The 18,235-nt window shown below is 44.2% G+C and overlaps 1 protein-coding gene across 2 annotated transcripts in view; it reads left to right on the top strand.

The window, feature by feature from the left end:
• The window catches only part of LOC120319349 (vascular endothelial growth factor receptor kdr-like), a 191,545-nt gene that overhangs the window by 140,047 nt on the left and 33,263 nt on the right, over nt 1-18,235 (top strand). Inside the window, exons 17-20 of one of the 2 annotated variants that reach the window (XM_039368128.1) lie at nt 255-390; nt 4,590-4,694; nt 9,612-9,728; nt 17,453-17,541. In XM_039368128.1, coding sequence (XP_039224062.1) covers nt 255-390; nt 4,590-4,694; nt 9,612-9,728; nt 17,453-17,541 — 447 coding nt within the window. The remainder of the gene's footprint in view (nt 1-254; nt 391-4,589; nt 4,695-9,611; nt 9,729-17,452; nt 17,542-18,235) is intronic. The other variant, XM_039368129.1, reaches the window with a different exon arrangement.

Genomic DNA, 18,235 nt, shown 5'->3' with positions numbered 1-18,235 from the left:
GTCCTCCTACAGATGATTAGGCAAGCCCGTACAGTATCTATGCATCCATGCAAGTGTAGAAAGAATGCAGGCTGGTGAATGAAAAGGAGCAGAAAATGGTTTTCATGCCCCTAAAGAGGAAGAAGGGGCACCTTGGTTCAGACCTTTGCGGGGGTGAAGCTTCTGCCTTCTCGCCTCGTTCCGTGTTCGTCGGCTTCATCCATCTTCTTCTTCCAATCCTGATCTTAAGGAGTTTCTTTTTTTTTTTCTTTTAGCCAGATGCCACCGACATTAAAACTGGATATCTGTCCATCATAATGGATCCAGAGGAGATGCCCCTGGATGAGCAGTGCGAACGTCTTCCTTACGACAGCAACAAATGGGAGTTCCCAAGGGATCGGCTGCGGCTGGGTAGGTGGGGGGCAAGCTTCTATGTTGGTGGGTGACCTTGAATGGAATGGGACAGCTTGGCACGGCCAACTCACTGTGGCCAACTGGACAATTCACTGCGGGACAATTCAACAATTCAATTTAAGTAGTTAAAATAATTAAAACATTATTTTAGTTTTGGTCGTTCACATTTCGTTTTGTCCCTCCTTTTCCATCCTTTCTTTAATGATTCTATTCTCTTTGGTATTAATATAACTCTTGTCCTGTGGCAAATCGTCCCACAGTGAGTTGGCCTCAGCAAGTTGACTGCCCAGTTGTCCTAGACCCGACCTTGAATAGTGCTGGATTACCTTTCCAAGAATTCTTAATGACTCTGCTGGCTGGCAATTTGCAGTTGTACTGAACACATCTGGGATGGATTTGACAGCTAATAGTCCATTTGTACGTCATCGGATTCGGCTTGATGATAAAGATTCGGATCCATTGTTTACGGGAGGGATGGTCAGCTAGATGACTTCCAGATGTTTTGCATGAGTGATGATGGAAATTGTCATCCCAAATCATCTGAAAGAGACGACGTCATCTGTCTCTGTCTAATGGATATCTTCGGCTTCATGCAGAACATTCACTAGATTTGTTAGACCTCATCACTGCCTTGAAGGAAATAGAATAAAATTGCTTTCCATGCTCCCTGCTAGAGCTAAACATTGGCAAGGATAATAAGATAGAGATGACAAAGTACAGGTAGTCCTTGACTTAGGACCACAACTGAGCCCAAAGTTTCGGCTGCTAAGTGAGACATTTGCAAAGTAAATTTTGCTCCATTCTATGATTTCTTTTGCCACATTTGTTAAACGAATCACTGCAGCTGTTAAGTTAGTCACTGGGTTGTTAAGTGAATCTGGCTTCCCCATTGGCTTTGCTTGTCCAAAGGTCGCAAAAGGGGATCACGTGACCCTGGGACACCGCGACCGTCATAAATATGAACCAGTTGCCAAGCAGCCGAATTTTGATCACTTGATCGTGGGGATTTTGCAATGGTGTGTGAAAAATGGTCATAATTCCATTTTCTTCAGTGCCGTTGGAGCTTTGAACAGTCACTAAACAAATTGTTGTAAGTCAAGGACTACCTGTCTCTATTTCATTGGTGGTGAACCTATGGCACGCGTGCCAGAGGCGGCACGCAAAGCCCTCTCTGTGGGCACGTGCACCGTCGCCCCAGCCCTGCCTCCCCCCGTGGCCCCCTTCTCACCAGCAGCCTCCCTGGAGGAGAGTTGCCCCCAGGCGCGTCCTGCACGGAGCAGCACAGCCAAGGACAGCGGGGACAAGACTCCGCCCTCGCGCCCTGTCGCACACAGATGATGCCGCATGGGGTGGGCAGAGGGCGTGGCCACCATGGCACTACCGGGCAGCCTGGGCAATCTGCTGCAGCGGGCCATGGAGGTGGTAGGTGGCCCTGCGGGCGGGCGGGTGGTGGTGCAGGGCGGGGCAGGGGTGGGGTGGGCGAGGCAGGGGCAGGTTTTTGAGCACTCGGTGTCTAAAAGGTTCGCCATCACTGCTCTATTTCATATAGGTAGTCCTCACTTAACAACCATCTGCATGGCGACCGTTCACAGTTATGACAAATCTTCCCAGAACTATTTATAACTTAGTTAAAAAATTCTGGCGCCACCCCCCCACACACACACACAAACACACTACAATCACATGATTGCATTTTAAGTGCTTGGCAACCAACTCTCATTTATGGTGGTTTGCAGCCTCCCATGGTCACATGACCACCATTTCCTCTCTTTTTTTGCCAGTTTCGAGCATTTACATCCATTAAAGAAAACAGGTCTGCTTAATAACATCTCTGGCATTTGCTTAATGGCTTCTGCAAAAATAGTCATATGATAACCTGCTTAATGACCACTATGATTTATGACCATAATCTTGGGCTCAGCTATGGTCATAAGTCAAGGACTACCTGCCTCACCTGGCTTCGTTGCCCGCTTCTCTTTTTTAAATGAAATTTTTGTGGGTCCAATTGGTTTTTTGTTTCAAGCACAACTTCAGTCTGTTACCTTGGTGAACAATTCATGTATTCATAAATCAAACGTCCTACTTGCCAGCTAAGTGAACCTTATATAGGCCGTGAAGTTTTTATGAAGTATCTCCCAATCCCATAATATCCTGCAGAGTGCAAAAGGCTGGAAATCACTTCACAGTCATTTGTAATTCACTAACGGAGACACAAAAATTAATCCTGGGATTTTATCCAACCCTACAGTCTCTGTTGTTAGAAAATCCACTATTTCTCAATGAAATGTCCGTTTGCTTTAATACTTTCCCATTGTTAAACTTCCTTAATATGTTTAGATTTGACCCACAAATTTACCTCTTCCCAATCTATGTGAAAACAATCTAGATCTACCTAATGACCAATCTTTGATAGGAGGAAGAAGTGGAGGACTAAAAACAAAATTATTTAACTGAATAATAAAGGTTGAGGGGTGCATGCAAAGCTTTTTAGCAATGCGCAATTTTGCAAGCTTTTCTGAATTCTGGAAGTGATTCTGTTTTGTGTGTTCCCTGCAATGTTTGAAACCTTTGATTTTGTGTATTTTTCCGCTCTTGTGTTTTAATCTTGTATTATTTCATATGTTTATAAACTCGGTTCAGTTTATATATATGTTCTAACGTGATGCAGAGTTTCTGCTGCATGTTACTGGAACTCTGACATTCTGCAAAAAAAGAAATGGATGATTCTCTTGCATGCACTTTTAATGTCAATATGGCAATTCTTTGCAAATTCAAGGAAAGTACATGCTGGGCTCTTGGCAGCAGAATTCATCTTTCTCAGCGTCCTTCCTCCCTTCCTTTTCTGGAAAAAAAATCATTGTTTGGTTACAAAATTATACTGATGAACCTTCAAAAAGAAATATTGAATGGATTTTTTGACTAAAAAATTTGGGGGAAAGCATCCTGCCGTGTCATTGGCTTCCATAATCTAATAATCATCTCCATTTTTTTTAAAAAAATACATTTCATTATGCAATCTATTAAAAATACATACACAGCAGGGAACAATCAACCCAATCTCAAAATTAAAATATAGAGTAATGAAAAATAAGAAAAAAGGAACAAAAGGCAAGTAACGCCTGGATATTATGATGTTTACATCCTAACGATGTTTATATCACAATGTTTCCTTCCTTCCGTCTTTGGATAAACAAGGATGATTTTCCTTTCCCCAGCGTGATTAGAGATTTATATTTGAAAGTGAGATGTCCTCAGAAAAAAAAAAAAGTTGGGTTATTTCTGCAAAAAGCGAGAATCAATGCTGCAAAACAGAGAGGGGGGGAACAAAGCAATAAATTGTGCAAAACAAGCGGAATTAGAGAAAATTCTTTCATTTTGCAAAATCCGTTTTTGCAGAACAAGCTTCTCTCATGCTAGAACTGGAGTGTTGCAAAGCAGGTCTCTATACTGAATGTTGCTTCAGAATGGGACACCTCGCCGCAGCAAACTCCCTGCGGGATAACGTGCCCAGGACAATTCAGTAATTCAGTTTAATGATATAAAATAACTTTAAAAAGTAGTTTAATTTTTGTCATTCACATTTCATTTCGTCCCTCCTTTGGCATCCTGTCTTTCAGGAGCCTATTCCACCATTTTTCCAATTTTAGTGTAACTCTTATCCCACAGCCAGTTGGTCATGGCGAGTTATCCTAGACCAGTGGTGGTGAACCTATGGCACGGATGCCAGAGGCGGCACTCAGAGCCCTCTCTATGGGCACGCACACTATCGCCCCAGTCCTAGCCTTCAGCTGGGCTTTATAAAACCTTTTTGCTTTAGGCCTCCGCCGCCGTGTGCAAAAAAAAAAAAAGGTTCAATCAATCAGTGAATTTCAACTTCTCACGGAAAAAAAAAGATCTTGCAAAGTTGGAATTGATTGATTGAACTTTTTAGTCCCACCCAGTGTGCCATTACCACTGCAGCCATGCCCACCCAATGGGCCACATCCATCCAATTGGCCATGCCCACCTAATGGGCCACGCCCAGCCAATGGGCCACACCCACCCAGCACTTGACGATGTGTAAGTGGGTTTGGGGTTGCAGTTTGGGCACTCGGTCTCTAAAAGGTTCGCCATCACTGACCTAGAGCCTTTTGCTTCTCTTCAGTGCTTGGTGTTGTGGGGGCTGCCTGACTCACTCTTTCCTCTTGCTTCTCTAGGTAAAACTCTGGGTCATGGTGCTTTTGGCAAAGTGGTGGAAGCGTCTGCTTTTGGCATAGATAAGTCTTCAACCTGCAAAACTGTGGCTGTTAAAATGCTTAAAGGTACACTTCTCTCAGACCCCTTAATGGTTCCTTCTAAAACCCAAGGCTGGTTGTGTCCCTAGAGAAGGTTTCAGAAACATCACAGTTGAAAACGGAACAAGGAAGGATGGTGTTTCGTTTATTACTCTTCCCTCTCTCCTCTGACGGTCATTCTGGAATGGGGTGGGCCACCTGGCCTCTGACACTTTGGTCCCTATCCTTGCAGCCTTGAGCATCCTAGGCAGGATTTGGCTGCATTGTTTTTCAGTTGCTTTCAGTTTTTAATAAGAATTTTTATTGCATTCTGAGCTTGGTTGTTTTCTTGCAGACGTTTCATTATCCAGACTAGTTGACATCCTCAGTGCTGGTCAGCTAGTCAACCCTAGAACTGATGATCTTACCTAATTGGGTCATGAAATGTCTGCAGGAAAACAGCCAAGCTCAGAGACCACCCAAGGATCCCTCATTTCAACCCTGAGCTACACATGTTCTCCTTTATTGGAGTTTTTCTTACAGTATAAAAATACAAAGATAAAAACCTAACCCAAACTAAGAAAAAAATAGAAAGTACAGAGAGAAAAAAGGGGGAAGGAAAAGACACAAAGAAGAAAAGATAGATGAAGAAATGACTTCCTCCTTCATCCAGACAAATACAAAGCAATTTCAGTCGCTTATTACTGAAATCTCATATTTCATCCCAGGTTTTCAGTGGGGGAGCTAACATCAGCCTTGCCACATTTTAAAAAGAATATAGAGCTGTGTTTTTTAGGAACCTACGCAAGAGTTTTTCATAATTAAAAATATTGGGGGGGGCTGAAGTCTGAAGGGATGACATGATAGCAAGATTCCAATATTTAAGAGGCTGCCCCAAAGAAGAGGGAGTCAAGCTATTCTCCAAGGCGCCTGAAGGCAGGACAAGAAGCAACGGATGGAAACTAATCAAGGAGAGAAGCAACCTGGAACTAAGGAGAAACTTCCTGAGAACAATTAACCAGTGGAACAACCTGGTGAATGCTCCAACACTGGAAGTTTTTAAGAAGAGACTGGACAGCCATTTGTCCGAAATGGTATAGGATTTCCTGCCTGAACGGGGTTGGACTTGATGACCTCCAAGGTCCCTTCCAACTTATTATTATTATTATTATTATTATTATTATTATTATTATTATTATTAAAGCACCTGAAGGCAGGACAAGAAAAAAATGAATGGGAAGGAGAGAAGCAACCTAGAATTAAGAGGATATTTCCTAACAGTGACAACAATTAACTAGTGGAATGATTGGCCTTCAGAAGCTGTGGGTGTTCCATTTTAACAAGACACTGAACAGCCATTTGTCTGGAATGGTGTAGTGTCTCCTGCTTGAGTTGGACTAGAAGACCTCCAAGGTCCCTTCCAACTCTGTTATTCTGTTAAGTGCAATGCTTCAACTGAAGCCATGCACACAGAAAGGAAGTAGGTCAGGAAGACATCATCCCAGAGAGATAGAAGAGGTAGTTTGCTCTCACATATTTTGAGACCCTCTAACCTTCCTGCTCTCCTCATCATGGTAACTAAGCCAAGAAGGCATCCTAAACATGGTCTCCATTTAAGAGCACCCACTGGTACAGTTTTCCCCTTCTATTGCCACAACTCGCTGCTTTTCGCCTCTTCCCCACCCAACATGTAAATAATATCGGATGGCAGGTGACATGATGCCAGGTACCGTAATGGCATCCAGGCAGACTTCGATTCAGGATTGGTTTTAGGGTTCTCAGGCAGGTGCTGGAACTTCCAGACCATCTGTATTGAAACTGATCCCGAGTCCAATTACGACTCTCAAATCTCTAGCTTTGAATTTCTGACATGATGAAATGGCATTGCCTAGGCCCTTGTCAGAGATGTATTGTACAGGTCAATGTCCAGAAGGCCAATGTGGAGGATCTTGTTGAGTTAGCCAGCAAGGATGCCTATGTGTAAAGCTGAAGAAGCTTTACACATAGGCATCCTTGCTGGCTAACTCTGGGCACAAGGGTGGGCCTGACTCAATGGAAAGGAGCAGGGTCTGAACTCAAAGATCCAGCTTTAGTTTCTGGCATGTCAGAGATTAGATCTGTGGTTCTCAACCTTGGCAACTTGAAGACAGGTGGACTTCAACTCCCAGAATCCCCCAGCCAGCAACACTAAGTTAGATGCTATCAATACATTCAGCCAACCAGAGTTATGTTCTCATTTGCAACCTGCTCCATCAACATACAGAGAGATTGGGCAAAGCGAGCGGAGCTGGAATATGTATCCTCTTGTTTATTAATCACAGAGCTGGAAGGGACCTTGAAGATCTTCTAGTCCAACTCCTTGCCCAAGGCAGGAGACCTTGTTAAAAAAAAATCTAGCTTAGCATAGAAGCTTAGCATACAATGAGTGAGAGTTGATCAGCTCTCATATGGATGAATTTCTAGTTGTCTAAATTCCTTGACATTTAAGTATTTTAAAAAAAATTAGAAAGAAATTATGCTAAGGAAGCAGATGAGGAATACAAACCTTCTCAACATAAAAAAAAATATTTTCTTTCCAGTGACAAGGTTTGAGGCACCTAGCATCCACTAATGACATTTGCCTACCAGTTCTCTCTACAGATACTTGATGAATAAGTACACCACTTAGCATAGTAATTGCTTGCAATAGTAGGTTTTAAAATATATTGTGGACTTTTGTCTAACTAAGTGAGGGATGGGCTGATTTGTTTCTTCACTGCCAAACCTTATTGTTGGTTATGTTTAGTGCCTTTTTGCTTCACATACTTCTAGATATTAGCACAACTAAAATGATCTAGGGTCTCCTGCTTGAGCAGGGGATGGACTAGAAGACCTCCAAGGTCCCTTCCAGCTCTATTCTGATTCTCCAACTTTTGGTCAGTTATCTCCTCATCCTTATCTAATATCCAGTATCTAAGAGGTTGCCACAGAGGAGAGGGGGGTCAACCTATTCCCCAAAGCGCCTGAAGGCAGGACAAGAAGTAATGGGTGGAAACTAATCAAGGAGAGAAGCAACCTGGAACAAAGGAGAAATTTCCTAACAGGGAGAACAATGAATCAGTGGAACAACCTGCCTCCAGAAGTTGTGGAGGCTTTTAAGAAGAGACTGGACAGTCATTTGTTGACCTCCAAGGTCCTTTCCGTTACCCTGTTATCCTTTTATGTATGATCCAAATTTCTTCAAACACTCAATTTTTCTTCCAAGACCATCAGGTATAGCCACTATGCTCTATTTAGTACTATTTTCAAGGGTGCTTCCCACATATTTCTCCATGCTTTGGAACCATCCCACATGGAAGAACCTTGGAAAAAGTCATCCTACAACTTGCCAAAATATATGAATTGTTTGAGAAATGTTTCCAAGGAAAATAGTAGTTCTCAGCAGCTGTTGTTCCTAGCTCTTTCCTGGAAGCCCTTAGTATGAACAATCCTTATTGTGGGAAACAAAGCTATTGCGGGATTATGTTGCCAGAATTATTAAGTGCTAATATTTTAAATCCAAGAACAGGTGTATAATTGGTGCACTCCTCAGCCTGAGTTCAGCCTGCTTTTGAACTAATTTCGAAGGACATTTTCAAGTAAGCAATTTTCTCTACAAGTGAAAAAAAGGAACAATTTGTTCAAGTTTCCTGCATGGAGAGAAGCAGACAGACCAGGAGAAACATCTAAAGAGAGAAAGAGAGAAAGAGGATGAGAGGCAGAGTGAAAGAAACACGCCAGAAACCAAAAGAGTAAAACAGAATAACAGAATTGGAAAGGACTTTGGAGGTCTTCTAGTCTAACCCCCTGCTCAAGAAGGAGACCCTGTACCATTCCAGACAAATGGCTGTCCAGTTTCTTCTTAAAAGCCTCCAGTGATAGAACATCCACAACTTCTGGTGGCAAGCTGTTCCACTGGTTAATTGTTCTCACTGTTAGGAAGTTTCTCTTAATTTTAAGTTGCTTCCCTCCTTGGTTAGTCTCCATCCATTGTCTGTTGTCTTGCCTTCTGGGGCTTTGGAGAATGGGTTGACCCCCTCATCTTTCTGGCAGCCCCTCAGATATTGGAAGACTGCTATCATGGCACCCCTAGTCCTTCTTTTCACTAGACTAGACATACCCAATTCCTGCAACCGTTCTTCTTATCCTTCCATTTTGAAATGGCCTCCTCCCTTTGCTTAATTAAGTTGCACTGTTATGGCCATCTCTTGCTAGTAGACATACCCAACTTCAGTTCTTGAGCCTGCATTTAGTCTTTCAAAGCCTTGGATAGAATCCCAAAGTTCTTCTGGATGGTAGTACTGAATGGAGGTAAACTTGAATGGAGAAGAAAGAAAATTAATCGTGCCAATGGAAGGCAATGAAGGAGATTTAATTCAAGAGTAAATGAAGAGAAGTCAAATTGTAGTGTAAACTGCCATGGGACTGTATTAGCAATAATTAATAAAATTCAAGCAATGAATGAAATTGGGGCCCCTTTCTGCCAAGATTGAGTCTTAATCCACCTTATGAATGATTGATCATCCTGATCTTTAAGACAACCTCTAAAACCAAGTCTCTCCCTTGATCTAAATGCTTTGGGTATCTCCGTCCACCCAGATTATATAGACCTCTAGAGGCAACAAAAAGTGGCAACAACTTTTAGAACTTTGATTGTTGACATGGTCAACATTCTACTGTGCTCTCCTAGCAGGAAATTGGGAGCAGAGAAGGTTTTCCAAAACAGCTCAACTTCTCCTTGCAGATAAGAACCTTTGAGAAGATCAAGGCAGGAAATTGGGCCTTATCTGATGAGAAATAATACACAGAGACCCTAAAAGAGATCAGGGCGTCCTTTTGTTTTTTCCCATGGCGGTGTTTGCTTCCCTTTCAAACTATAAACAGGATTTGACTCTTCCTGTTGCTGATATCCTGTTGTGTAAAGATGCTTGTGTCCTCTTTCTCAAGCAGAGTGTGCAACGACCAACGAGTGCAAGGCCCTCATGTCGGAATTGAAGATCCTGATCCATATTGGACATCATCTAAATGTGGTCAACCTACTGGGGGCCTGTACCAAGCCTGGAGGTGAGTGTTAGCTGATTCCTTCGTTCTGTAACCTGAGACAAAACCCCAAACTTTCATATTAATTTTTATTTACTTTTATTTGTATTCCGCCTTTATTATTTTTACAAATAACTCAAGGCAACGAACATATCCAAAGCACCTTCCTCCTTCAATTTTCCCCACAATTGTGAGGTGGGTTTGGGCTGAGAAAGAGTGATTAGCCCAAAATCACCCAGGTAGCTTCAATGACTAAGACATTAGTACTGAAAAGAGGATTCTCCTTATAGGTGATGAATTAAACTATATTCAGGTGAAGTGTGACCACCTCAACTGCACCAGAAAGATTTCTTGCATGTAATACAGGGCAGGGAAGCAATTGGCTGCCATGCAGTTGTCCTGGACTACACCTCCCACAGCAAATTAAAACTCCCTAAGATATAGAAAGCACAAGATGGCCTATCTATACAAAAGTCAGAAGCCGGTACTATTTTTTTTTCTGATAGATCTTCCTTATTGCAATAGCACTTAGATTTATATACCATTTCACAGGGCTTTACAGCCCTCCCTAAACGGTTTACAGAGTCAGCCTATAGCCCCCAACAATCTGGGTCCTCATTTTACCAACCTGGGAAGGATGGAAGGCTGAGTCAACCTTGAGCCGGTCAGGATCGAACTCCTGGCAGTGGGCAGAGTTAGCCTGCAATACTGCATTCTGACCACTGCACCACCACAGCAAAAGTAGGAAGAAAAAGGAAGGAGGGAGGGAGGGAGGGAGGGAGGGAGGGAGGAAGGAAGGAAGGAAGGAAGGAAGGAAGGAAGGAAGGAAGGAAGGAAGGAAGGAAGGAAAAGCAGGGAAGCTAGCAATAGCACTAGACTTTTTTTAATTTAAGTTTTTATTGATTTTTTAATACAATTCAACAGTGCTTATTCAACAAACAAGTTGCCTGAGTTCATCATTCACTAATACAAATTAAATTCCTAATCCCTAGTTCATTTCTCCAACCATTGGTAAAATAAGTCCCGAGTCTGAAAATATTTTGTTTCTTCTTTTTTTTTCAATCTCAAAATAAGTCTGTCCATTTCTGCACAGTCTAGTATTTTTTTATTATTTCTTCCTCTGCACTAGACTTCTATACCGCTTTGCAGTGCTTTACAACCCTCTCTAAGCGGGTTACAGAGTCAGCCTCTTGCCCCCAACAATCTGGGTCCTCACTTTACCAACCTCAGAAAGATGGAAGGCTGAGTCAACCTTGAATGGGTCAGGATCAAACTCCTGGCAGTGGGCAGAGATAGTCTTCAATACTGCATTCTGACCACTGTGCCACCACGGTTCATATATATATATCACAAATTCACAAAATCCTGTCTGAATCATGATATATATGAAGTATATATGAAGATATAATATGTACAGTGGTGGGATTCAGCCGGTTCGCACCACTTCAGCAGAACCAGTAGTTAATTTTTTGTTGCCCGGGCCCAGAATGGACTTCCGGAAGCGGCATCCACACAGAGAACCAGTTGCTTACCTATTTGAATCCCACCACTGAATATATATCTTAATTCACACAGGATTTTACCCAGTTTGCACAGATTGGCTTCTGCATTTTCTGTACTGGAAAGCAAAACTGTCTCTAGGATTAAAATAATTCATTCAGGATACCCACAAAGAAGCTGAAGTTGGAAGATTTAGTAGAACTAAGCGACCGCACGTATTTGGAGGCAAGCATATTTTCCCTGTTGCACACACATAAACACACACGCGCCAATTTTTCTATCCAAGAAGCACAGGCACAACACAGCACCATAAAAATGCAGCCCCCCCCCGTTGTTTATAAAGCATTCATGAAGCATTTATGAGGCTGGCTGTACCTGAACGAACATCTCACAATGCAGTCAAGATCCAGCTGGGTAAATAGTGCTAGACTGATAGACTGAACTGGGATTCCCCACTGTTAGGCTAGAATTGAGGTGTGTAATAATAATTTTTCATTTTCTCCCCGACATGATTTTCCTTTTGAAAATGATAGATTTAGACAACTTTGGCAGGCAATGGCATTGTAATGGTGGAAGGAAGCAGGAGAAATGGCCCAAGCTAGAGGGCTGACTTGCTATTCCAACTGTGGTTTTTTTTCTTGGTGGGGTGGCGGGGAGTTCCTCTAATTATTTTCTATCAAGAAATGAGTCATGGAATACAAGTATATTGCATGCCTAGCTATAATTGACTCCTTTGTCCAGCACAAAGCTGGTAACTCTAGAAGAGAAGAAAGGTAGGACATAGAGCATAGAATCACAGGGCTGGAAGGGACTTTGGAGGTCTTCTAGTCCAGCCCCCTGCTCAAGCAGCAGACCCTGCACCATTCCACACAAACAGCTGTCCAGTCTCTTCTTAAAGACTTCCAGTGATGGAGCACCCACAACTTCTGAAGGCAAGCCATTCCACTGATTGGAATTAATATGTCAAATTAATTAGTTAATTGTACTTCTTGTACTTCTAATCAAGCAGGAAACCCTATACCATTTCAGATAAATGGCTGTCCAGTCTCTTCTTTAAAATCTCCAGTGATGGAGCACCGACAACTTCCAGAGGCAAGCCGTTCCACTGATTAATTGTTCTCAGTGTCAGGAAATTTCTCCTTAGTTCTAGGTTGCTTCTCTCTTTAATGATCTTTTAGCCATTGCTTCTTGTCCTGACCTCTTTGGAGAATAGGTCAATCCCCTCTTCTCTGTGACTGTACTGGAAAACAGCTAGCATGGTACCCCTAAACCTTCTCTTTGTTCGACTAAACATATACCTGGTCCCCCTCAATCATCATATGGTTTAGTCTCCAGACCCCTGATCATCTTTCTTGCTCTTCTCTGCACACCAAGATATGATAGAAAATATATGGACACCAAGATATTTTATTTTGAGAAACCTCACCTGAATTTTTTTTGGGGGGGGGGTGGGGTCAGTGCAAAATCTTGTTTTCTCCTTCTTCTTGCCACCACCAACAGGAATCCTTGGGGCGTTCTCCAAATCTTTGCAGGATATGTTTAATTAAAATTATAATGTTGGTTTCAGTATCAGTTTCACTCGTAGAGGATTTAGAATGCAGGAAAATTACTTTTAATTTATCATGCAAAACGATTAGAAAAACAGGGAAATAAAGCAGTAGCTATCGTGGCTTTGGATTGGCCGAAATAGGAGGAAGTAAGCACCAATGATTAGTATTAAATGCAGTTCCACTAAAATCACTACGTTAGGAAAGACTTGGCACTGAGTTTTATATAAGTTACATTCAAAAAGCAAAAGAGGGTAAGTGCAAGGGAGGAAATAGAGCAAACCAAAGAAATAAGAATCAAAATATGAGCTAGATAAGGTAAGCAGTTTTTTTTTTTTACCATGCCTCAGGCTGTACTTGGCTTACGCAATGTAAGATGCATTCTGCAATAATCAATAGGAAAAGAACATAAACTAGATTTGATGGTTATGTGGAAATGATTCTCCAGGCATGCATTTAATCATTTTCCTACCTATCACATTTTAAATTCCAATTTGGCAACTGACTTTGCAGGTTCAGGGTTTATGTAAAGCCTTGGGGCTCAGATTGGACCTCCCTGGTGATGGACAATTTGCTAATAGGAAAAAGCAAAAAAAAAAAAAATTCACATCATTTCAGGAAGCTGAGCTTTTTTTTCTCCTATAAGGAGAAAACCAAGAAAAAAACTAGGCTTTGCAACAGATGGGCTGTCAATCTTTTCCCATACGACTACCGCGTGGCTCCAGATCATTCCTTTGAAATATTGATTGGGTGTGATATGGGTAGAATGGGGGGGGGAAACACAATTTGCTGGGATTTGGGCATTGTACAAATTTTAGTAAATAAATAGTTAAACAGCTCTGCAGTTGAACTTGATCCTTTTGGTGAGATGGATATGACCACAGTGGACATGAGCCCTGATGACGCAGTGGTGAGGATGCAGTATTTGCAGGCTCACTCTGCCAACTGCCAGGAGTTCGATCCTGACTGGCTCAAGGTTGACTCAGCCTTCCATCCTTCCGAGGTTGGTAAAATGAGGACCTGGATTGTTGGGGGCAAGAGGCCGACTCTGTAAACTGCTTAGAGATGGGCTGCAAAGCCCTGTGAAGCGGTATACACAGTAAGCCTAAGTGCTATTGCTATGTTGCTTTGGATAGGGTTGGCCATCAACCTCTTTTGAACCTCCTAATCCCGTGTTTCTCAACCTTGACAATTTTAAGGCATGTGGACTTCAACTCCCAGAATTCCACAGCCAGCATTGCTGGCTGTGGAATTCTGGGAGATGAAGTCCACATGCCTTAAAATTGTCAAGGTTGAGAAACACTGTCCTAATCTAAGCCACATAGGAGGATTTCCTGGCAAGATTTCCAGGCTGCTACCCACTGTCATTTCTTTATAACACACTTGAGGACCCAATTTGACGTAGTGCTTAAGGCATTGGACTAGAAACCAGGAGACTATGAGTTTTTGTCCTGACTTAGATACAAAACCAGTTGGCTGATGTTACTCCAGTCAGTTACTCTCAACTCTAGGAAGGAGGCAATAGCGAGCCTCCTCTGAAATCTTGCCAAGAAAAGATCCAGGGACTAGCCCAATCAAGACTGACTTGAAGCCACCCAAAAAAAGACATTTAAGTCTTCGTGATAGCACAGGGATGGGAAGATTCTCAGCCCTGATGACCCCATTCTAGAAGTTCCTTTTACTGTTAGAATCGAGGTGACCCACCTTTTTGTCATGTGGAACAACCATCTTCCTCAAACAGGCTTTTGGGGCAGATGGTAAACCCGACCTGCCTTTGGAACTCTGGTTGCATCTGATTTGCTTTGATTTATTATGTAAACCATCCTGAGTCACGATGTTCCAAGGCAGTGCAGAAATAAATAAATGAAAGAATAAATACATGTTGGCTTTGATCTTGGCATCACTGAGGGGGTTATTGGATCTCTGCTGAGCATGGTTGGAAAAGCAAGTTCTTGTCAATATGAGAGGAGGGGAGGGGAGGGGAGGAGGAGAGGAGACAAGACCAGACAAGACCAGACGAGTGAGGAGAGGAGGGGACAGGAGGAGAGGAGGGGAGGGGAGGAGGAGAGGAGACCAGACCAGACCAGACCAGACAAGACAAGACAAGACCAGACGAGTGAGGAGAGGACAGGAGGAGGGGAGGGGAGGAGGAGAGGAGAGGAGAGGAGACAAGACCAGACAGACCAGACCAGACAAGACAAGACAAGACCAGAGAGTGAGGAGGCGAGGAGGGACAGAGAGAGCAGGAGGGAGGAGGGAGGGGAGGAGGAGACAAGACCAGACCAGACAAGACAAGACAAGATGAGTGAGGAGAGGAGAGGAGAGGACAGGACGGGAGAGAGGAGAGGAGGGGAGGGGAGGGGAAGAGGAGAGGAGACAAGACCAGACAAGACAAGACAAGACCAGACGAGTGAGGAGAGGAGGGGACGGGAGGAGAGGAGGGGAGGGGAGGGGAGGAGGAGAGGAGAGGAGACAAGACCAGACAAGAGAAGACAAGACCAGACGAGTGAGGAGAGGAGGGGACAGGAGGAGAGGAGGGGAGGGGAGGGGAGGAGGAGAGGAGAGGAGACAAGACCAGACAAGACAAGACCAGACGAGTGAGGAGAGGAGGGGACAGGAAGAGAGGAGGGGAGGGGAGGGGAGGAGGAGACAAGACCAGACCAGACAAGACAAGACAAGATGAGTGAGGAGAGGAGAGGAGAGGACGGGAGGAGAGGAGAGGAGAGGAGGGGAGGGGAAGAGGAGAGGAGACAAGACCAGACAAGACAAGACAAGACAAGACCAGACGAGTGAGGAGAGGAGGGGACAGGAGGAGAGGAGGGGAGGGGAGGGGAGGAGGAGACAAGCCCAGACCAGACAAGACTAATACAAGATGAGTTTGAGAGGAGAGGAGCAGTACGGGAGGACGATGGAGAGGAGCAGGAGTTGGATGGGAAGTAGGAGAGGAGACAGACCAGACAAGACAAGACAAGATCAAGACCAGATCATAGTGGGAGAAGAGAGGGCGGATGGAGATGAGGGGAGGGTGAGGGAGGAGGAGAATAGGAGACTAGACCAGACAAGACAGACCAGATCAGTGTAGGAGAGTTAGGGGGACAGGAAGAGATGCGAGGTGGAGGGGAGGGGAGGAGGAGATACAAGACCAGCCACCAAGACAATACAAGATGAAGTCGGGAGAGGAGAGGATAGACTGGGAGGAGAGATAGGAGAGAGGATGTCTGAAGGGGAGGGGACTAGTAGTAGGTAGACAAGACCTAGACAAGACCTGACAAGACCGAGACGAGTTGAGGTAAGGAGGGGAGGGAGGAGAGGAGACAGTAGAGGGAGGGGAGGGAATGAGAGAGATCAGACCTAGACAAGACAAGACCGACCAGATGATGAGGAGAGGAGGGGAACGGGAGTAGAGAGGGAGGGGAGGTGGGATGGGGAGAGAGGAGTACGAGACCTAGGACAATACAAGACCCGATAGTGAGGAGAGGAGGGGACAGGAAGAAGGAGGGGAGGGAGGGGAAGGGGAGGAGGAGAAGAGAGGAGACAAGAGCCAGAACCAGAAAAGACCAGACACGATGTGAGGAAGGAGAGGAGGGGATTGGGGAGGGAAAGGAGAGGAGACAGACAAGACCAACGAGTGAGGAGGGAGGGATGGGAGGAGAGGAGGGGAGGGGAGGGGAGGAGGGAGGAGCAAGACCAGACAAGACAGACCAGACGATGAGGAGAGGAGGGAGAGGACGGGTAGGGAGGGAGGGGAGGAGGAGAGGAGAGGAGAGGAGACAAGACAAGACAAGACAAGACAAGACAAGACCAGACGAGTGAGGAGAGGAGGGGACAGGAGGAGAGGAGGGGAGGGGAGGGGAGGGGAGGGGAGGAGGAGAGGAGAGGAGAGGAGACAAGACAAGACAAGACAAGACCAGATGAGTGAGGAGAGGAGGGGACAGGAAGAGAGGAGGGGAGGAGGAGACAAGACCAGACAAGACAAGACAAGACCAGACGAGTGAGGAGAGGAGGGGAGGGGAGGGGAGGGGAGAGGATTATATTTGTATCTCAGTTGCTTCACAAGAGCTCAGCATAGTCCCTTGCAATGTTGCAGGTGTGCCCCAAAGAGGCAGAGCTTGTTCTTTTTAACAAAATCATTTCAAGCTTGAAGAAATCCACGATCCTTAACCTGCCCAACTTTCTGCATAACAATCTTGTTGTGTTGCTTCTTCAGATTTACCCAGCATTGTTTGATGTGGGAAAGTCAGCAACCAAGTCCAGAATGGCCAAAGCTAAACAGCTCTTATATGTAGGCCAAGCTCTGACGTTAGTCTCCTAATTAATGGAAACGGTGGTGTCTTTGATGGCAACTAATGGTGCTAATTAATCTCACAACTGCTGTTAGTGGGGCAAAGAGGCATGTTCAGAAGGATGGAGAGACAAACTGTAAGACCTTTAATCGCTAACAGGGATAGCAGGGAGCAAGGTAACATCTGCACAAACACCCATCAGCAAGTAAAAGCTGGTGTCTGTCCCATTAACCAGAAAATGTGGCCATTAGCCAGTGTGTGTTTCTCACTTCCTGGCCCCAGTTTTCTGACCTACTTCTTTTATCCGTTGCCTATTTCCTTCTGTGTTTGCAAGGCAGATGTTTACTTGCTTTTGCTTATTCCTACGATGTGCCCATGTGTTATCATTTTGTGAACTTTCTTTTGATCGTGTCTGCAGGTCCTCTGATGGTCATTGTAGAATATTGCAAGTATGGAAATCTGTCTAATTACCTGAGAGGGAAACGAGCGGATTTCATTATATGCAAGGTAAATTATATGCCTCTCCTTTTAAAAAATCTTCAGATGGAAAGGGGTTTTATTTCTTGTCCAAGTGAGGATTGGGTTTGAGTAAATGTGTTTGTTTGTAAAATTTATTGGCTGCCCATCTTTCCTCAAGTTAACTCTGGATGGCTTACAATCGTAGAAGATAAAACTATATAAACTAAAAACATAAAAAAGTTAGCACAACAAGTCAAACACTGCAACACAATTAGAAGACGGGGAGGGTGGGAGCAGCACGGGAGGGAGGTGGGATCTGTTGTTAATCAATCAACTACCCCCAGTGTGTTTGGAACCCTGAGCCACCTGGCAGCATACAGAATAACAGAGTTGGAAGGGACCTTGAAGATCTTCTAGTCCAACCCCCTGCTCAGGCAGGAAACCCTGCACCATTTCAGACAAATGGCTATCCAATCTCTTTTTAAAAAGTTCCACTGCTGGAGCATTCACAACTTCTGGAGGCAGGTTGTTCCACTGGTTAATTGTTCTCACTGTTAGGAAGTTTCTCCTTAATTCCAGGTTGCTTCTCTCTTTGGTCAGTTTCCATTCCTTGTTTCACATCTTACCTCCTGGTGCTTTGAAAAATAAGTTGACCTCCTCTTCTTTGTGTCAGGAGGGTTGGAGCTAACCTTACTTGGGGGGGGGGGAATGTTCCAGAGGGCAGGAGCAACAGCAGAGAAGG

This window comes from Crotalus tigris, unplaced genomic scaffold (assembly GCF_016545835.1).
Source record: "Crotalus tigris isolate CLP2741 ecotype Arizona unplaced genomic scaffold, ASM1654583v1 scf7180000020640.449710, whole genome shotgun sequence".
NCBI lineage: Eukaryota > Metazoa > Chordata > Lepidosauria > Squamata > Viperidae > Crotalus > Crotalus tigris.
The sequence above is the reverse complement of the archived record's forward strand: the minus strand, read 5'-3'. Positions and strand labels throughout refer to the sequence as shown.